Source organism: Hyperolius riggenbachi, chromosome 1, assembly GCF_040937935.1.
Source record: "Hyperolius riggenbachi isolate aHypRig1 chromosome 1, aHypRig1.pri, whole genome shotgun sequence".
Classification (NCBI taxonomy): Eukaryota; Metazoa; Chordata; class Amphibia; order Anura; family Hyperoliidae; genus Hyperolius; species Hyperolius riggenbachi.
The window spans coordinates 544094667-544117141 of NC_090646.1; the positions used below are offsets into that span (position 1 = coordinate 544094667).

The 22475-nt window shown below is 45.3% G+C and overlaps 1 protein-coding gene across 1 annotated transcript in view; it reads left to right on the forward strand.

Moving 5' to 3' along the window:
- Positions 1–22475, forward strand: part of DTWD2 (DTW domain containing 2) — a 279568-nt gene that overhangs the window by 78527 nt on the left and 178566 nt on the right. Inside the window, exon 3 of the mRNA XM_068271669.1 lies at positions 15515–15605. Within this exon, the coding sequence (XP_068127770.1) occupies positions 15515–15605 (91 nt within the window). The remainder of the gene's footprint in view (positions 1–15514; positions 15606–22475) is intronic.

Here is a 22475-nt window from a genome sequence, read left to right on the forward strand (position 1 = left end):
TGGTGTATCTCATTACTTGTGGGGCTTGTGCCCTACAGTATGTGGGATGCACCACAAGACCGCTACGCGCTAGAATAGGAGAACATTACTGCAGTCCGGCCTGGCTTAGTGCCAATGTATCTAATGTGGCGAAACACTTTCGCCAGGTTCATCAAGGTGACATGTCCTCTTTCTCTTTCCATGCCTTAGAGAAGGTTTCGCCTGCACAGAGAGGGGGGGATACAGCCAAACGGCTTAAGAGCCGGGAGGCTCTATGGATTTTCAGATTGGGTACGAGACTCCCTAAGGGCCTAAATTCCCGCTGGGATCTGGCGCTCCTAACTTAGATTTTGCTCGCTTTCTTTGTACACGCTGCTTTCTTGATGATTTTAACTGTACAATTTACAACTTCTATATTTTTATAGGTTTTATTGTATCACTTTTCTAACGTACATTTTGATGTTGGATTAGACTGGAATTTTGTACGTTATGTCTGTAGGCCTCCTGTTTTAATCCTATTTCTAGCCATGGATTTAGTGGTTATGCTTATTTTAGTATTCCTGAGTTTTTGTACCTCACATTGTACATATCCCTTCCTGTGTGTGGGGATAGGGGTGTTTCCCTGGGCTTGGTCCCGGGAGCCACCCACTCCACTGGAGGAGGGTATATAGGAGGCCTTTGTACCATTTGCACTCTAGCTATGAATAAGGACCAGCAGGTCCGAAACATGTCAGTTGGTGTTATGTGTTGACCTTTTGGATATGTCCATAAATAAAGATTAAGGATCTTAGGAGCATCGTGCGGACCTACTTCGTTTTCAAACTTTATATGGGACCAGCCATCCTGGTCTGGCACTGCTCTATTTGGGGTGAGCGGTTTTTCCTTTCCTTTCCGCTATGTATGACATGTCTTATGCAATGGACATAATGGTGACTAATCACGATACAATTTGCAGAATGATCGTTTACAAATATTATTTGTATGAACGATCGGAAATTATCGTTTGTGACCACTAATGAAAAAATATGTAACCAATCCGATTAATGCAATCGATCCGATTTTCGGATAGATCCCGTTAATCTGATCGGATTTCTTAGGAGATTTTGGGCCCATATGCAATTCACTTTTTCACCAGAGTTTTCTCCTAGGAGATCATTTTTCATCTTTGATTTAAAATAACTTTCCAGCACTTAACAACTAAAAAAAATACCAAAAAGTAGGTAAATAGGTACTATCAAAAGTATTTTGAGTATTTTCTTTCTTTCTGATGGCTTAAAAGGCATTTTATTGACAAGTTTAAAAACATCACCTAGGTGAAAACTCAGGAGAAAAGTGAATTGCATATGGGCCTTTGTCCATTAATGGTGCCAAATGATCATTCCTGATCGTTCATAGAAATAATTTTTTGTAAACAATGATTTGACAAATTGTATAGTTAGTTGCCACCTTAACAGAGACACTCTGAATAGTGCTTTGTGCACTGGGTGGAGGAAAGAAGTCCTGCATGAGCAACCTTGTTCCACACAGCATAACAACGATCTCTGTTACACCTCTGTAGATACCAGCACATCGATATTAGTATACTTAACCACTTAACGACCACGGTCAGCCGATCGGCGGACCTAGGTGTTAAGTTGTTTTACATGGAAACGGCCGCCTTTCCATGTCAGTTCACGGAGGGTGTCTCCGTGAGCTGCCTGCGAGCCTCCAATCGCGGCTCGCAGGCGAAATGTAAACACGCGGGCAAGAAATCCCCGCTGTTTACATCATACGGCGCTGCTGCGCAGCAGAGCCGTAAAGGAGATCGGCGATCCCCGGCCTCTGATTGGCCGTGGATCGCCGCAGTCTGATAGGCTGAAGCCTATTAGAGGTGGTGCAGGACGGATCTCCGTCCTGCGCCGCCCAGGGGAAAGAGGAGAAGGAGGGAAGGACAGGGAGGCCGAAAATCGCTGTGGAGGGGGGCTTTGAGGAGTCCCCTCCCCCCCCCGCAAGGTGAAAATAGCCGGCGGCGATCTGACCCCCCAGCAGGACATCCCCCTAGTGGGGAAAAAAGGGGGGAAGTCTGGTCGCCCTGGCTGTCTGCTGATCTGTGCTGTGGGCTGGAGAGCCCACGCTGCACAGATCAGCGCAACATGGCTTGGTCCTTAAGTGGTTAAGTTAATGAGCACCTCCCTCCCCTGCCTCATGCAGAGATCACCAGATGAAAGCAAGGCCGAGGTAAGTATGATCTGACCTCTCCCCTTTCCACTGGCGATTGCCTGACCAGTACTGCAGACAACCTCATACAGCCAAAAGCACAGAGTCCCGGCTTGATGATATAAGTTTTCAGAATTTTCCTGTGCTTTACTTTACTTTTACGCATAAGATTCGCTTTTCTGGAATGCCTTCCTTATATATAAATATACAGTATCCAGTAGGGAGCCACTGACAGCTTAAAGTGAACCAGAGGCAACCCCTCCACCCAAAAGTCCAATATTTACCTGGGTAGAGGGAAGCTTCTGCATATCTGGATAGTCCAGAGGGGTCCCATCTCCTCCACCCCACCTTCCTCGGAACATATCTGACAAGAGCTTGTCGGATATGTTCTCATGGCAGCGCTCCTCACCATACATGAACATGCCCATACTGAGCTTGCACAAGTACAGCCATGCCTGAGCAGTAAGCCAAGCCACTCATATATGAGCAGCTTCATGCTACTGCTCAGGCGTTGCCATACTCCCACAGGCACACTTATGGCATGCTTGTTCGCGAAGGGGAGAGTTGCCACGGACTAAACAAGGGTCTTGGCCAGCGGTGGTGGGGTCAAAGAGGCATCCAGTATCCAGAAGCCTCCCTCTCCTTAGTTTAGTAACTAACTTTTTTTTTGTAATGCCTACTCAGGCTCTTGAAAAGCTTTATCTGTGCGCAACCAGAATGGAGATGTTGCAGGTAGTCCCAAATCGCATGATGGAACTCTACCGTACCCTATTGAAAAATACATTTTTGAGGTAGAATTCTACTTTACTTCCTCTGTTTAAACTTCGAATCCATTAACTGTGTGTTTTTTGTCATCTGTAAATTGTGCACTAATTACAGCTCGGTAAAACTGTTTCATTTTCAGTCGATAAGTGTAACTGATTGCTTTTCACAGGACTCTGTATTGTGTTAGACAGCTAGCACTTTTCTGTAATTTCCAGTAGCTTTCAAAGGACATGCATTAAATGTATTTATTTTCTTTTTCCTGGCAGTCATTTTGAGAAAAGTTACTTGATTTTTATTGGACACTGGTCACTCCATATTCTGAAAGTAATTGCTTGTTGCATACATTTTATTGGATTAATTCATTGTTAAAATTCAATAGTACGTGAAATTATATGTGGCGCTCTTGTAACCCTCTGAACCCTGCTTGTTAAATCACATTTCCCTCCTCCGTATTCCATAAACATTTGCAACTGGCAGTGATTATTTTCTTAACCCACAGGAGCTCCAGGTAGGCTCATCTGTATAATAGGCACAGGACATAGAAGGCCCAAATCCTGTAGGTCACACAGAGGTTAGAATTGTTTTCTTTTTTCTAATCTTTGAAAAGAACTGTCGGAAGATTTCAATTTTTTTCCAATGATGGACTTTTCTCCGTGTTTTCCACGTTTTCTTTAAATAGGAATAGCAATGCTGGAACAAAGTGTTTGTTAAAGGCCAAGCAAACAGTTGCCTGCATGAGGTTCAGCAAAGCTTCAAGATGCATTTCACTTTGGCTTTATTGCTGTTTTGAAAATCTGCAGGGACAAGCAGATGTTTTTTATTTGCTTTTGTACTGCACAAATGTTTATGTATGTTTCATGTACAGAACTTGGAATCGTGGGTAGGTCCTGACTAGGCTGATAAAAAAGCAGTAAATGTCCTTGATTATCTAGGCTTATTATATGTGCAGAAAATAACTCTCTGGGCTTTTTTCGTGTGTCAGTTTTGCTATGACAAACCGTGTTTGAATTTGAAAAGTCACATTTACTTCCATGTGGCTATGTTCCATACATGAATTCATATATGTGATGATCCGCTCAGCTGGCTGCACAGGCAGACAGCTGTTTGTCCATTCCTCTAGTCTGTGGGCTGCAGGTCTCTGGAACAGAGACCTGTCTTTTCATTGCAAGTTTCTGTTCTGTTCTCTTGCTGGGGAATTTGCATACATTCGTTATGCAAATCCTCTACCTGCCTTCTTTGATGACTGGCACTATAAGAGCTTTATGTTTCCCAGAAGGCTTTGCTGGTCATTTCCCTTCCTTGCTCAGTTCCTGATGGACACTGCTGGAGTGTCAGCCATTGCTATCTAGTATAGTTAATTCCTGGGGGTTGCTTTTGGCTCCCCTTCTAGCCCAGTCAGGTTGTATTATCTGTATTGCCTGTTCTGTCTTGTCTTGCCTGTTTGCCATTGTCCTGTCCCTATGGTGGTTGACAGGAAATGGTTCTGATCTATGTTCTTGGAGTATAGCTGGTGCAGCGGTTGCTACCAGCTATCTCTTCTGTTCTGTTTCCTGGGATCGCGCTAGCTACTTTGTGCTAGCGCTGGGGATCCTTCTGTTCTGTTTCCTGGGATCGCGCTAGCTACTTTGTGCGAGCGCTGGGGATCCTTCTGTTCTGTCTTGTCGGTCGCGATTGCGCTGTCACCAACGGCGGTTGATAGCGAATCGTTCTGTCTTGCTGAGATCGCACTAGCCGCTAGCGTTAGCGGCTGTGGATCTTTCTGATCTATGTTCCTGCTTGGATCACACTTGCTCTGGCGGAAGAGCGGTGGATCCTTCCTGCCTAGTTCTTGTTTTTCGTGTGTCTGTCTTGTCCGCTGCGCTTGCTACAGGCTCGGTGAGGTAACCGTTAAGCAAGCGCTCGCGTCCCCTGTTTCATGTTTGTCTGTTTATGGTTAGTTAGGCGTGCTTGTCTCTATTGTGCTTATCACGTGGAGATCGCGCATAACCGCGTGCACTGTTGCGAATGAGTGCGGTGTTTGCGGTTAGCTAGCGTTGTTATTTTCCATATCTCCTTATTGTATTTGCTGTGCCTTTGCTACCCTCGTATTCTATTCTGTTCTGCCTTGTGTCACGTCTCGCGATCGCACCTCTCGCGATCACGTTTCCTATTTTGTATCTGCTGTTGTGTGTGCGCGGTCGCGGAGTGGCGACTGGATTGGCGCACACACATACAACCTATCCCTTTTGCTCAATCTCATTTGCAATCGCCTCTCTTGCGATTGCGTTCTGCGCTTCGTACAATTCCTGTCTGGCACTTGTGGAGGTACAGAGGATTGGTTCCTCTGCACTCCCCAGCGCCATCTGCCGACAGGAATTTCCCTCTACAGGTGCGTAGCACCTTTTGCTGGGTTCCTGCAAATTATACGCTTGTGGAGGATCTCTGCCGTGTCAGCGCACGCGTTGTGCGCTGATCACGGGGAAAGTTCCACAATCGTGACAATATATAATTGAAAGATGCTTGGACATCTCTGGAGATGTCCACAGACTGTCTACCCATTGTACCCCTACTCATCATCTGCTGTTCTTGCTACTATGCTTTGTCCATAAATCACTCTATTACTCCTTTTCTACTTAGATTTTCTGATCTTATAAATATGAGCCTAACCTATTAATATATGTCTCCAATGACCTATTAATCACATCCTTATTATCCCCATTAGGCTTACTCCTCCTACCTTTCCGACATTCGTGACATGCACCAATACACTGAAGACATTAGGGACCTTCACTGTTATACTAGAATGTACAAAGTGTTACATGACCCCAATTTGTATGTTTGTTTTATGTCTTGACATCTGCTTTAAATGTTTAAGTGTTTTTGTGTATTTTTGTTTGTGTATCTGTTGGTGCCAATTTTGCCTGTGTGTTAGCTACTAGAATAAAATTATCTTGTATACAACACAATGTGCTGAATGTAATGGTTTGTAAAGTTTTTAACCCATTAGCAACTTCAATAGAGTTATCTTGTTTGAGATAGGTGCACTGCTTTTGACCTCAGGTGGCAGAACTTGTTGTGCTGTAAATTCTTGGAATGCTTTGATATCTCTCTCTTTACTAGCAGACAATATAAAAACTGAAAGCAGAAGTCCTCTGGTATTGTCTTACACTGCCTCCTAGTGATAAGTAGCCATAAATACACATTACAGCAGTAATAATTAGAAGCAGTGAAATATAAGAAATACAAATTTGCTCAAATAAATTGGCCTGGAACACTTGCAATCCTCTAAATAAATTGGCTGCTAAAGGGTTAAAGCAAAGCTAACCAAAATGTTTCTTCACTTGATCTTATCCCTTCCATGTTTTACAGACCTATATACATAATACTGTTTTACAAATGCACGCTGGGCAGAGCTGCAGAATGTGATTCATGGGGTCTACCATCTTGATTTTTCGTATTTCTGAAAATGTCATTACTTGCCTCTGATATTCTTTCTCTGACTCTAAACAGTTAATTTCATCCTCTAAGTTTGTCTAAGATTTTAAAAAAATGTTTACATTAGAAGGTGAGAGGATTGGGGGAAACAAGTTTAAAGAGAATCTGTATTGTTAAAATCGCACAAAAGTAAACATACCAGTGCGTTAGGGGACATCTCCTATTAGCCTCTGTCACAATTTCGCTGCTCCCCGCCGCATTAAAAGTGGTTAAAAACAGTTTTAAAAAGTTTGTTTATAAACAAACAAAATGGCCACCAGAACAGGAAGTAGGTTGATGTACTGTATGTCCACACATAGAAAATATAACCATACACAAGCAGGCTGTATACAGCCTTCCTTTTGAATCTCAAGAGATCATTTGTGTGTTTTTTTTCTCCCTGCAGTTCTTATGCACTGAAGTTTCAGGCTGCTCTTTTTTCTCCTGCAAACAGCTTTGCCCTTGTCTGTAATTCTTCAGTATGTGAAAGCCCAGCCAGCTCAGAGGACGATTTATCCAGCTTGTAAAAGATAAGAGAGAAGAGAGAAGCTGCTCTAATCTAAATAATACACAGGCAGTGTGTATAGAGGGGCCTGGAAGGTGGAATTCATAGCAGAACCACAACACTGAAGAACTTGGCAGCCTTCCAGATACAGGCCGACAAGTCTGACAGGGGAAAGATACATTGATTTATTACAGAGACTGTGATAGCAGAAAGTGCTGCAGTAAGCTAGAACACATTAGAATAGCTTTTGGAACTTGTAGGATGATAAAAAACAGGATGCAATTTTTGTTACGGAGTCTCTTTAAACGGGAAGCTACTGCTGTTGGTTGTCAATGAACCACCAAATAGGGAGTTGTCATATTTAAGTAACTGCAATATAAGTAATAGAAAATAGTGTGGCACTCAAACAGGTAATGTGAGCAATGAGGATCAATCTCACCACTTCTCGATGTCTAAGTGGTCAGCAATGGTTTTAGAGATGGAAGTGAATCTGCTTGGAAACCAGAAGGAACAAACATTGTGCCAAAGAAGAGGAACAGAGTCGGGCATCTTCCATGCACGTAGTTTATTGCTGCCATTATCAGTTCCATCCAGAGCAAACAATCACAGCCATGTGCTCATGCTAACATCGGCGTGGAGACAGTGAGAGAGGAGGTAGGTGCACCGTGCACTAGGTGGAAGAACAACGATCATTTTGCGTCTATGCAGACACTTAGTAACATTGACAGTCCAGGCTGTTGAGTAGTAGCACTTCACAGCGAAAAAGTAAAGGCATGAAGTTAATCATTCTTCTGACCAAAACATACAAATATCTTTTATTGAAAAAATACATCCAGAGTTCAGGTGCCCTTTAAAAGGTGACATCATAACAGGAGTATATGTACAAGTGAAACATCAGTGATGCTACATCTTTAAACTAGACATTCCAATCTGCTTTTGTCTATGAAGAATTTCTAGGTACTAATATGGCAAGTAGTTTTTTTATAGAGCAGGGGCGTCGCTAGCCCTATTTTGGGGGGCACGTGCCCCCAATCTGTCCTGGGGTGCCCCAGATCTCTTCGCCAGGGGTGCCCGGCACTGCCTGCTGTCTCCTCCTGGCCGCCGCTGCCCCCCCCCCCCGGCTGTCCCCACGGCTAGAGCGTCAGACCTCGATCAGCGGCGACCAGATGGAGCGGGCGCTAGGAACTAGCGTACACCGCTGGTATGTGGAAGTGACATCACTTCCGCATATTCAGCGTGGTGCGTCCAGTGCCCGCTCTATCTGGTCGAGTCACCCGCTGATCGAGGTCTGCTGGCTGCGAGGTGAGGGGGTCCCGGTCACTAACTACCTAACGGGGGGGCGCCTGTCACTCACTATCTAACGGGGGTCCCTGTCACTCACTATCTAATGGAGGTCCCTGTCACTATCTAACGGGGGTCCCTGTCGCTCACTATCTAAAGGGGGTCCCTGTCACTCGCTATCTAAAGGGGGTCCCTGTCACTCACTATCTAACGGGGGTCCCTGTCACTCTATCCAACGGGGGTCCCTGTCACTCACTATCTAAAGGGGGTCCCTGTCACTATCTAAAGGGGGTCCCTGTCACTCACTATCTGAAGGGGGTCCCTGTCACTCACTATCTAAAGGGGGTCCCTGTCACTCACTATCTAACGGAGGTCCCTGTCACTCACTATCTAACGGGGGGTGCCTGTCACTCACTATCTAAAGGGGGTCCCTGTCACTCACTATCTAACGGGGGTCCCTATCACTCACTATCTAACGGGGGTCCCTGTCACTCACTATCTAACGGGGGTCCCTGTCACTCACTACCTAACTGGGGTCCCTGTCACTCACTACCTAACTGGGGTCCCTGTCACTCACTACCTAACGAGGGTCCCTGTCACTCACTACCTAACGGGGGTCCCTGTCACTCACTACCTAACTGGGGTCCCTGTCACTCACTACCTAACGAGGGTCCCTGTCACTCACTACCTAACGGGGGTCCCTGTCACTCACTACCTAACTGGAGGCACCTGTCACTCACTACCTAACTGGAGGTGCCTGTCACTCACTATCTAACGGGGTTCCCTGTCACTCACTATCTAATGGGGGTCCCTGTCACTCACTACCTAACTGGGGTCCCTTTCACTCACTACCTAACTGGGGTCCCTGTCACTCACTATCTAATGGGGGTCCCTGTCACTCACTACCTAACTGGAGGCGCCTGTCAATCACTACCTAACTGGAGGCGCCTGTCACTTACTATCTAACGGGGGTCCCTGTCACTCACTATCTAACGGGGGTCCCTGCCACTCACTATCTAACGGGGGTCCCTGTCACTCACTAACTGCGGTCCCTGTCACTCACTATCTAACCTGGGGGTCCCTGTCACTCACTATCTAACGGGGGTCCCTGTCACTCACTACCTAACCTGGGGGGCGCTTGTCACTCACTACCTAACCTGGGGGCCACCTGTCACTCACTAGCTAACCTGGGGGTCCCTGTCACTCACTACCTAACCTGGGGGGCTACCATATTAAGGGGGCATTCTGCCTATTTATGTGAAATAGTGTCTATTTATGTGCCTCATGACTGCTGAATTTGTCTTGTTGGGAGCCTTATGATTTGTTGGGGGCCTCAAGATTGCTGAATTTGTCTTGTTGGGGGCCTCATGATTTGTTGGAGGCCTCATGATTGCTGAATTTGTCATGTTGGGGGCCTCATGATTGCTGAATTTGTCATGTCGGGGGCCTCACGATTGCTGAATTTGTCTTGTTGGGGGTCACATGATTGCTAACTGCGAGACTATGGGAAAAGCTGAATCCTTATCATATGAGACAATAGCATTAAACCTACTTTTTTAGCTTTTTAAAACAGAAAATAAAACTGGGAGGTTCTAAAAAATGTAATACATTTTTCAGGAATAGGATGGATGAAATTGTTTATCTTCACAGTTTATTTTCAACTTGGATTTTCCATAATGTTCATGTATGAGTTAAACCGTTTGTACAGCATTTAGTTTAAATTGCTGTTGCCACTTTGCGATAGATAAGTGACTTTTGGGTTGCAGTTTGGGCACTCGGCCTCCAAAAGGTTCGCCACCACTGTCCTAATCTAATGTCCCACCATTGCTAGGTTCATGTAAATTTGTCTCCACCCGTTACCACACCTACATTCTGGTCCATGGCCCACCCATTTTTCGGTGAGGCGCGATGAGCGCGCCGCACAACGTGATCCTCATATTTTTGGCACGCTAGCTGCAGTGTGCTGAATTCTGCTGCCTACAGTATGTACAGTATACACTGTTCTCTAGTGCCTGCACTGTGTGCTGATCTACCTCCAGTGTGTACAGTGTAAGGTGTTACTCTGTGCCTTTACTGATTGTAAACCAGCTGTATTGTATGCTGATCCCTGCTACTTCAGTATGTACAGTATTAGCTGTAAAGCCTGGTACACACATACAATTTTGATTAGCCTATATTAGCTCTGTTCATAAAATTAATTGTCTGTTGGCCCACTTACTGCACGGGGTGGTAAAATTGGTCAGTGATTGACCAATCAAAATTGTATGTGCGTATACATCTTTGATCTATGCCTATACTGATTGTAAATTATCTAAAAAAGACAGGGGGCTTCATCCAATATTTCGATGGGCAGGCCCGTTATCTGTACCTTACACCGCTGCTAAGTTCATGTACATTTGGCCCCACCCATGGCCATGCCCACTCACCTCATGGCCACGCTCATTTTTTGCCGCGGCACATACCTCCCCACCTAGTGCCCACAGGTGCCCCCGCTCTCCAAGGACCCTAGAAACGCCCCTGTTATAGAGCTTTATTGCAACAAGGGTGTGTGCATCAAACACCAAGTGAACCCTTATATACCTGGCTTAGCAGATGAGGCCTAATTGGCTAATTCATGAGGCATAGCTCAAAGCAAATCTGCATTCACTTTCGCATGCCAGGATATGCAGGGTTTTGCCAACTAACTCACTGCAAAATTTTTGCCCTGCGGGGGATTAGTTCGCGCAAAATTTAGCACTTATCCAGGATCGCCACGTGGAGGCCCCCCAGGAAAAGGAGGGCCAACAGAGCTCCAAGCAATCTCACTGCTCAGAGACTCTGTAGCTGCCCCCCTGGGGGGGAGGTTAAGAAGTGCGGGCGGCTACAGAGTCTCTGAGCAGTGAGAGTGCTTGAAGCTCTGTTTGCCCCCCTTTTCCTGGGGGGGGGGGGGAGGGGGCTCTACGTGGCGATCCTGGATAAGTGCTAAATGTTGCGCGAACTAATCCCCCGCATGGCAAAAATTTTGAGGTGAGTTAGTTGGCAAAACCCTGCATATCCTGGCGAATGCAGATTTGCTTTGAGCTATGCCTCATGAATTAGCCAATTAGGCCTTATCTGCTAAGCCAGGTATATAAGGGTTCACTTGGTGTTTGATGCACACACCCTTGTTGCAATAAAGTTTATTATAGAGCCCCTCTATTTCAGCTGTTATGTTGGCATGGGCAGATATCTGTCAAAGACGATGATCAAAAATGCTGTTTTTTGACAAATTCGACGTCTGATTTAATGAGCCCTAATTTGCATCCTTGTCCGCATTGTTGGAATACGATGAGCAGTATTTGGAGAGTTATTCTGATATGGCACATGTGGAGAAATAGCCATTTGCACATCAATTTCTGAAGACATTCTGTGCTTGCCATGGAAGAATAGAATGCACTGGGGCTTTCTTTTGTGTTCTGCAGGACCCATCCTCATTGTGTGTCGCTTACTCACCAAACACATGGATGATTAAAGTAAGATAAGTTTGGAGAGGTTGGACATCACGCAGGGAGAGGTTATCCCATGCCAGCCTGAAATACAAGCATGCTTTGTAATCTTCCAATGCCTGTTTTTCTTGAAGCTTTGTCTTTGTGTGGTATAGGTGACATCATCCGCCGTTCACAGCCCCCTATTAGTGGCGTTTTATAGGCAAAGCGTCGCACAGCAACTTATTTGTACTGAATATAGAACAGTCTTTTTGATGTTCCACCACCTCTTATGCTCTGGAGTCAGGCTGGGATTGTATGGCCAGCCTCGCACCTCCTAAATCTATTATAGGTCAAACTTTGCAAGATTCCTTGTTATGAAATTCCTGAAACCTGAGTGACTGCGCTGGGCTTAGTTAAGGGTCCACACAGAAAATAGTGGGCTTCTCATTTCTTTAGGCTGGTGATTAGCTGCAACAATATGTTTTCAAGCAAGTGTTTGTATAGCTGTTCCCCCACACCTAATTACTGAGGCAATGGAAGCAATATATTAGCTGCTGTTATGTCATTAGTTTATAATCTCAATAATCACGTCTAGGGCAAGTCATTAACACTCCTATTAAATCTTGGCTGTTGTGAACTATTGTTACGTTCTCTACTTCTGTTTTTAGTTCGATTTGTAGAACAATGCTTCGATACACTGCTGACTAACCCACGGTTACAAGTTTTCTAGATTAGAGGTACTTAATAAAGAAAACTAAGAACTAACTTTTCAATGAAAACTAAGAATTGTGTCGTATGAAACATTCCTGAATTGGGTTGGCATTGGCACATGTTCCTGTTAGATGCTAATTGCCATTTGTGCAATATGTATTGTAATAAGATAATGCAACAGATATACTTCACCTTTTACACAGTGTTTATCGAGGAGGATGAAATCCTGGCTTGTCTGTGGCAAAGTGGCCTTTTTGGCCAAAGGCAATGCTGAGAAATTGCATAATTTGCATCAAAATGTTGATGAATATGTTGGCAGGTCCTCTTTAACGATTGAGACTTTAACTCTGAATGGTGGTTAATTGCTTTGTGTTCTCATTATAGGGAACTAGAATGGTACTGTGGATCAAATGCATGCATCTTTTTTAGAAAGAGTTCAGGGGCAGAACAATAGACCCTGCAAGGGATGCAGCCGCAGGGAGCCCCATGGGAGGAGAAGTTTCTTTTCCCTGTCCTGATAGACTGACAACTAAGGGTGTGGAGAAAAAAAAACTTTCTGCTCTCTGCACAATTGTTCTAATGAGTGCATCTGCTCAGCCACTAATAAGGAATCATACAAAGTTTTGCAGACAAAGATTTGTAGACAGCCCCTATTCAGTGTGCAGCAGGCTCTTGTCTACAGCGCCCAGTCTCTCTAACCCTCCCCATGTGCTGTGTACTGTAGTGAAGCTGGAGAAGTCTGCAGAGCCAGTTCTGCTGCACCAGAGGTAGACTGAGTGAGTGTAATAAGAAGCTGAGGCTGGGAGCACACTCGTCTGTCAGTTTTCTGTATGCATTTTCTGCACTAGCCAATTGAATAACATTGGTTCTCAGTTTACCTGCGCAGAAAACTGAGGGGGGGGGGGGGGGGCATCCAAAGTTTTGCAGAGGGGCCCAGTGATTTCTAGTTACGCCCCTGAAAGAGTTACCGTATTTTTGGACTTAAGACACACCTTTTCTCCCCCAAAAGTGGGGGGAAAAAGTCAGTGCATCTTATTGTCCGAATAATACATATTCAGACCTGCGCCAAAGTATGTGTCCTCCATTCCCTGTTTCTGGCGCCCTGTCCTCTGTCCTCCTTCCTCTATTTCCCTGTCTCCGTCCCCCTGTGTCCTCCGGTGTCCCCCTTCCTGTGTCCCTGTTCCTCTGTATGTGTCCTCTGGTGTCCCCCTTCCTCTATCCCCATGTCCCCATCCCCCTGTGTCTTCCAGTGTCTCCCTTCCTGTATCCCCATCCCCTTGTGTCCTCCGGGGTCCCCCTTCCTCTATGCCTGTGTCCTCCGGTGTTTTAAATATATGCTTGCAGCCAGCCATGCAGTTCCGATGAATAGAAAGTAGCCGCAAAGCTTTGGGGAGCCAAGTTCCAATCAGGTAGGGGGCGCTGCCCAGACTTTCAATCACACCGCTCACTGCTCAAGTCATAGTTTATAGTACATACACACACTATTTTTGCCGCACATTAGGACTAAGCTTGATTCTGTGGTTGAAATTGCAAAAAAGGAGTGCTGTGCAGATGTGTCCCTCTGGTATACCAGAGTGACACATACTGTTGCTATAGGGTAGAGAGGAGGAACTACAGTGTTGCGGATGATGGAGTGGGTGGGGTAAAGAATTGAAACAGTTCAGTTGGGGTCACTGTCACTTGCCAGATCTTTAAAGGACATACTGTAATGTGAAGAATATGGAGGCTGCCACATTCATTTCCTTTTAAACAATACCAGTTGCTTGGCAGCCCTGCTGCGCTATTGGGCTGCAGTAGTGTTTGAACTACACCAGAAACAAGCATGCAGCTAATCTTGTCAGATCTGACAATGATGTCAGAAACACCTGATCTGCTGCATGCTTGTTCAGGGTCTATGGCTGAAAGTTTCAGAGGCAGATGATCAGAAGGACAGCCAGGCAACTGGTATTGCGTAAAAGGAAAAAAATATGTCAGCCTCCTTACAATTGTCCTTTAAATGAGTTTAGGAGACACTTGCAGCTATTCAGAGCGGCACAGGGTGCTTTTGGATATTAACTTGTTTCGGGAAGCTGGACAAGGGGACAGAGGAAGGGGAAAAGAGGATACATAGGGAAGCTGGAGGACAGAGGACACAGGGGGCCTCACTACCATAGCTTTTCAGTAATGAAGAGCCTTTAGGAATCGCTGGGATTCCTAGAAAGCATGAATCACTACTGAAAGTTCTCTAGTGGGCGCCCAGCCTTAAAGAGACTCTGAAGCGATCAAAAATTGCTACTGTTACCTGCTAGTTTGTGTCAGTAGCCTCATTAGATGTAAACCGCCACATCCCCAAAACGAGGGCTTTAGACCCCCCCAAATCCCGGGGCAAATAACCCGGGGCAAACCATCTTGGTCGTGGATTTTGCTGCCCTGAGAGGCAGAGCTTTCTGCTGTAGCTCTGTCTCTCCTGACGTCAATTGCCATGCGGATCTCCGCCTCTCCCCCACCCCTCTCTGTGAAGGAAGAGTGAGAGGAGCTGTGAGAGGCGACGATCTGCGGTGATTGACATCAGTAGAGGCAGAGCTGCAGCTGAAAGCTCGGCTCTTTCAGGAAGCGCCGGCCAGATTGCCCCCCGCCCGGGGTTTTGCGGGGTCTAAAGCCCTCGTTTTTCTGCGGGGATGCGGCGGTTTACATCTAATGAGTGTATTGAAGCGAACTAGCAGGTCAAAGTAGCAATTTTTGTTTGCTTCAGTCTCTCTTTAAGCCTGGTACACACTTTCAATTATGGTTGACCAATTTCACCAACTCCATTTAGTATGAGGGTCTACCAACGCAATCTGCTCATAGTATTCAATATCTGTTGACCCTGAATACATGGAGGTGGTAAAATTGGTCAGTGATTGGCCAATCATAATTGAAAGTCTGTACCTGGCTTTAGAGTTCTTCAAACTTTGTTTCCATTTGAGAATTAGTTTCTTTTGTACGTAAAGAAAAAATACTGTGTATGTGACACCAAACCATGTATTTGTAATATCTTCAGCATTATGAACTTTCATTTTGACATTTCAGGTGTTGCCAGGATGGACATTGGACAAAACATTTTAGTGCATTGTCATGACAATAGTGCTGTGCTTTTTCTTTTCTTCTAAATCTAACTTTCCATTTTCCGCTAATTTTGCTTTGTTGTTATTCTTTGTAGGCGTCCTGAGAAGGTGTGCCTGTGTCCTTTCCTGCCAGCTCATCCCATCCACGTTTCCACATGTCTGTACATTGTTCAACATCCAGCTGAGGTGAGTGAGGATATGGGAAGGGTTACAGACCTGTCACCTTGTGGAGTCTTGTCTTCTGGGAAAAAGACTGACTCCCACCATCTGCAGCTTCCTGACCTGCTGAGACCACATAAGCAATATGCTGTGAAGCTTTTTATGTATTAGATATGCTGGCAGTGAAATGCGTCAAGAAGTGACTTTTAAATGTGCTGCATCACCTTCAAATTGACTCTGTCTCCTATTCAATATGGAAAAAAGGTTTGATGTCACAGCACATGACCATGTTCGTTTTGTGTTTAGTAAGCACCACCCTGTTACACATACACCAGCACTGCTTTTTCCAGTGCCCTGATGGTTTCTCTGCAGCACTTTCCCCCGCTGCAGAGAAACCATCTTCATATTCCTCAGTTCAAATACCTGTTTGCTGGAGGTTTATGTAAGGAACTCAGCCCCTTGAAACAACCCGTTCTCATATTCGTATAGTATCACCTGTGCACAACTAGGTTGACATATGAAATTACAAGTTACTCGTTGGCATGATTCCAAGCCAATAAGAGGCAAAAGTATGTTAGAATTTGTGTACTATATGTCACTATCTTGCTTGCATGCATTATTTTAAATGTTTTTAATATGAATTGGTTCAGAGATCTTAACCCCCCCCCCCCCCCCCCCCCCAAAGGTTGTGTTTCTAAACTGACCAGTATTTCAGGCTTAGTAAAATTCCTCAAATTGTACCCGGTAGAGTGCCTCATAAAAACAGAGGCGGCATTTAGTTTCCTATGTTAAAAAAAAACACATGCTGTACCCACTGCACACTTTCCCAAAAGCTCCATTTTCTCCCGACTTGCGCTGTGCATGACCAGTTCCCGTTTGCTAGTTTAACCACTTGATGACCCAGCCTTTACCCTCCCCCCCCCCCCTTAAGGACCAGCGCTGTATTTGCTGATCTGTGCTGGGTGGGCTCTACAGCCCCCAGCACAGATCAAACACCAGGCAGAGCGACCAGATCGCCCCCCCTTTTTTCCCCACTAGGGGGATGATGTGCTGGGGGGTCTGATCGCTCCTGCCTGCGTGTGGCTGGTGGGGGGGGGGGGGGCACCTCAAAGCCCCCTCCACCGCAGGATTCCCCCTCTCCCTCTCCTCCCTCCCTTCCCCGGAGATCCGAGGCTGCACAGGAACGGATCTGTCCTGTGCAGCCTCTAACAGGCTCCTGCCTGTCATGTGACAGCGATCCCCGGCCGCTGATTGGCCGGGGATCGCTGATCCAGTACAACGCTGCTACTGTTAGCAGCGTTGTACAAATGTAAACAAAGCGGATTATTTCCGCTTGTGTTTACATTTAGCCTGCGAGCCACGATCGGCGGCCCGCAGGCTATTCACGGAGCCCCCCGCCGTGAATTGACAGGAAGCAGCCGCTCGCACGAGCGGCTGCTTCCTGATTAATTGGCCTGCAGCTGGCGGTCGGCAAGTGGTTAAATTTATATTCTAAACTATCACAGTATGAACATGCTTGAAATATAAGCTCTCCCCCAAAAATAAGCCCTAGCTGTGATGCTATGCTAGTGTATGGAGAGGTGTGCAGTCCTCCCAGTGGCGGCGCCAGGGGGGTGCTTGGGGGTGCTCGAGCACCCCCTAGAATTGTCCAAGCACCCCCAAAGCACCCCCTGGAGTGAACTGACTTCAGGCGTCTAAAAGACGCCAAGTCAGTTCACACACCGGCAGCACGGAGCAGCAGGCAGGGCTACGGTAAGATGGCCGCCCGGAGCCCTGTTCTGCAGACTTCGGGCGGCCATTTTCCCGTAGCCCTGCTCTCTGCATGCAGGCAGGAAGTCTCGTCGTGACGTCGGGAAGGAAGAGGATCGTGGGCGCGCGGGCGCTGCGCGCCACAATGAGGTCGGGACTCGGGACGGGAGGTCGGGAAAGAAGGTCTTCTGGCTGTAGGTGAGTAAATGGGTTTTTCTTTTCTTTTTCAGGTGATGCGGATTGTGCATATTGGGGTCATATCTGCTACGGATCCGATTGTGCATATTGGGGTCATATCTGCCACGGATTGTGCATATTGGGGTCATATCTGCCACGGATTGTGCATATTGGGGTCATATCTGCCACGGATTGTGCCTATTGGGGTCATATCTGCCACGGATTGTGCATATTGGGGTCATATCTGCTACGGATTGTGCATATTGGGGTCATATCTGCTACGGATTGTGCATATTGGGGCGATATCTGCTACCGATTGTGCATGTTGGGGTCATTTCTGCTACCGATTGTGCATATTGGGGTCATTTCTGCTACCGATTGTGCATATTGGGGTCATTTCTGCTACCGATTGTGCATATTGGGGTCATTTCTGCTACCGATTGTGCATATTGGGGTCATATCTGCTACCGATTGTGCATATTGGGACCATATCTGCTACCGATTGTGCATATTGGGACCATATCTGCTACCGATTGTGCATATTGGGACCATATCTGCTACCGATTGTGCATATTGGGGCCATATCTGATAACGATTGTGCATATTGGGGCCATATCTGATAACGATTGTGCATATTGGGGTCATATCTGCTAACGATTGTGCATATTGGGGTCATATCTGCTACCGATTGTGCATATTGGGGCTATATCTGATAACGATTGTGCATATTGGGGCCATATCTGATAACGATTGTGCATATTGGGGCCATATCTGATAACGATTGTGCATATTGGGGCCATATCTGATAACGATTGTGCATATTGGGGTCATTGGACGTGTTTTTTGTTAAAATCTGCTCACATTACGTGTATTTTCTTGAGAAAACCTGCACAATTATGTGAATTTTCTGGGAAAAGGGTCACCAAAACTTGGGCCCTCTGTCTTTGCGTTGCACTTTTAAAGGGAACCCGAGGTGAGAATAATATTGAGGCTGCCATATTTATCTCCCTTTAAGCAATACCAGTTGCCTGGCTGCCGTGCTGGTCCTCTGCCTCTTATTCTTTCAACCATAGACCCTGAACAAGCATGCAGCAGGTCAGGGGTTTCTGACAATATTGTCAGAACTGACAAGATTAGCTGCATGGCTTGTTTCTGGTGTAATTCAGTTCACTACTACAGCCAAATAGATCAGCAGGGCTGCCAGGCAACTAGTATTGTTTAAAAGGAAATAAATATGGCAGCCACCATATCACTCTCACCCTGGGTTCACTTTAAATTACAGTTAGCCCCGCCCTCATCCGGTCATGACCACGCCCATTTTTTCGCCGCGGCGCGCTTCGCGCGCCGCAGGTTGTGGCCACACCCATTTTTCAGCTCCCCCGGAAATTGGTCCAGCACCTGCATAGCACCCCCTAAAAAAATTTCCTGGAGCCGCCACTGAGTCCTCCCTTGTGGCTGAGTCCGCCTCCATTCGCCTATAAACAGTTGCAGCATCCCAAGATGGTCGGCACCCTGGGACCCGGTTACTACACATGCGCTATATGCTGCTCCTTCCCCTCACGTCATATTCAATGTGTTGCATACAGTGCATATGCGGCGACCAGGTCAAAGGGTGCCATTTAGTTATGCTTGAATAAGTACGTATGGCAGTGGTAAGCTCAGTAAAGTGCTGATCAATCTTCTCATCCAGGTCTCGATCACATTTTTCATAGGCTTTCTCCAAACAACCTTGCTCAGTCTGTATCCTCCACTGTGTACACACACGCACACACACACACACACACACACACACACCATAAGGCACTGTAGGCACTTGCCTACAAGCGCCTGATGCTGGAAAGGCAGATTACTGCCCTCCCCAAGTGCCTCCCTCTTTCCCTATGCAGACTCCTGATAATTGTAAATGAGAGGTTACTTGCCCAGCTCTTAGTATTCCACTGACGAGATCTCCCTTCAGTCATGGGCACCTCTAGCTACCTAATACGCGGGGCCCCTTTAGCTACTAATTATTGATTGTACTTCTGGCTGGGAAGAAAATAATGCATGCTGGGATATGATCTGATTAAATGTTAGGTTCTAAGAAACACAGCAAACTGTTCCGCACAGTAAATGAACTCCTCAAACACTAGTCTGTGCACTGCATTTAAAGCGGAATATAACCCTGCATTTCAACTTTGCTCTAAAACATTATTTACAGCATATTATATGCAAAAAGCATTTTTTTTTTTACTAGACCAGCATTGGAAGGGTTAAACACAGAGGTTTTAAGTTCCGTGCAGACATTCAGATGGTTACATTCTATTTAGTTAGTGTGTAACTGTTTATCAATAGATACATCTCTTTGGCTGTCCTCCAAGCTCCTTCTCAGTGAGAGAGAGGAGTCATAATAAACACATATTTGTAAACAAAAAGTATCTAACTCAAGTTCGGATTCGGTTGCAGAAATCTCTAGGGACTTTAAAGCCCTGTGTAACCCTTCCAATGCTGGTCTAGTAAAAAAAAAAATGCTGGTTGCATATAATATACAGGGTCTTCTCAAAAAATTAGCATATTGTGGTAAAGTTCATTATTTTCTGTAATGTACTGATAAACATTAGACTTTCATATATTTTAGATTCAAATACACACAACTGAAGTAGTTCAAGCCTTTTATTGTTTTAATATTGATGAATTTTGCATACAGCTCATGAAAACCCAAATTTCCTATCTCAAAAAATTAGCATATTTCATCCGACCAATAAAAGAAAAGTGTTTTTAAAACAAAAAAAGTCAACCTTCAAATAATTATGTTCAGTTATGCACTCAATACTTGGTCGGGAATCCTTTTGCAGAAATGACTGCTTCAATGCGGCGTGGCGTGGAGGCAATCAGCCTGTGGCACTGCTCAGGTGTTATGGAGGCCCAGGATGCTTCAATAGTGGCCTTAAGCTCATCCAGAGTGTTGGGTCTTGCGTCTCTCAACCTCCTCTTCACAATATCCCACAGATTCCTTAGGGGTCCAGGTCAGGAGATTTGGCAGGCCAAATGAGCACAGTAATACCATGGTCAGTAAACCATTTACCAGTGGTTTTGGCACTGTGAGCAGGTGCCAGGTCGTGCTGAAAAATGAAATCTTCATCTCCATAAAGCTTTTCAGCAGATGGAAGCATGAAGTGCTCCAAAATCTCCTGATAGCTAGCTGCATTGACCCTGCCCTTGATAAAACACAGTGGACCAACACCAGCAGCTGACATGGCCCCCCAGACCATCACTGACTGTGGGTACTTGACACTGGACTTCAGGCATTTTGGCATTTCCCTCTCCCCAGTCTTCCTCCAGACTCTGGCACCTTGATTTTCGAATGACATGTAAAAGCTGCTTTCATCCGAAAAAAGTACTTTGGACCACTGAGCAACAGTCCAGTGCTGCTTCTCTGTAGCCCAGGTCAGGCGCTTCTGCCGCTTTTTCTGGTTCAAAAGTGGGTTCATGCTTCCATCTGCTGAAAAGCTTTATGGAGATGAAGATTTCATTTTTCAGCACGACCTGGCACCTGCTCACAGTGCCAAAACCACTGGTAAATGGTTTACTGACCATGGTATTACTGTGCTCAATTGGCCTGCCAACTCTCCTGACCTGAACCCCATAGAGAATCTGCGGGGTATTGTGAAGAGAAAGTTGAGAGACGCAAGACCCAACACTCTGGATGAGCTTAAGGCCGCTATTGAAGCATCCTGGGCCTCCATAACACCTGAGCAGTGCCACAGGCTGATTGCCTCCATGCCACACCGCATTGAAGCAGTAATTTCTGCAAAAGGATTCCCGACCAAGTATTGAGTGCATAACTGAACATAATTATTTGAAGGTTGACTTTTTTTGTTTTAAAAACACTTCTCTTTTATTGGTCAGATGAAATATGCTAATTTTTTGAGATAGGAAATTTGGGTTTTCATGAACTGTATGCCAAAATCATCAATATTAAAACAATAAAAGGCTTGAACTACTTCAGTTGTGTGTATTTGAATCTAAAATATATGAAAGTCTAATGTTTATCAGTACATTACAGAAAATAATGAACTTTATCACAATATGCTAATTTTTTGAGAAGATCCTGTACTGTAAATAATGTTTTAGAGCAAAGTTGAAATGCAGGGTTATATTCCGCTTTAACTTCTATCTATTAATCCTGCATTGTTAATGCTTCATCAGCCATGTAATATGCGACTCTTCTCTGCATCCCACTGTTTCATAAACTGAATTGTTTCCTCAAGTATCTTCTGTGTTCATTAATACGGTCTCATTTGCGTACTTGTAAACTGTTCATCCTTTAATAACATGACCTTACCTTGATTTAGCCTTGTGAAACACCATTTAAACCAGTTTATAGAAGGTTAGGAAGATGCTCTGCTCGTTTGGGATGCTATGATCTGGGCACCGTGTTTGCGTCTTTCATGATAGATTTGATAGCTGCCTTGGGGTTTTGCAAGTTTATCTTCCTTTATTAGTTGAGAGCTCACAGTAAATTGTTTTTTATGAGAATGTATGAAGACTGTTACAAGAAGTTTAATTAGCTACTGGATTCACGACTGTCATTCCCATCATTGTCATTGTGGAAGTGAACCCCACGAGTCTGTGTCCTTGTCACGCACTCGTTACTGGAAGACACTGTCCTGACACAACCTTCTGCTCGCCTCTTGTCTTGTACTATGTGACTATCACCTCACTAACAAATCTGACTGTGACATCATGCAGAATGTGTTTTCTTTTATTTGTAACTGTGCAATACCTGATAAAAAATATAAATGCCTTTTATAGTATCTCATTTAAAACTGCTGCGCTGCCCTCTTAATTGCAACACTCCTCATGCACCTTATGTAAATGTACACATCAATGCAAAGAATCAATCAAGTCACATCAAGTCCCTTCAAGTGCACTGTGGTTCCTCCTGTTGAGAGTACACGATTTCTTCTGGTGCTATGCACTCCACTGCGCGCT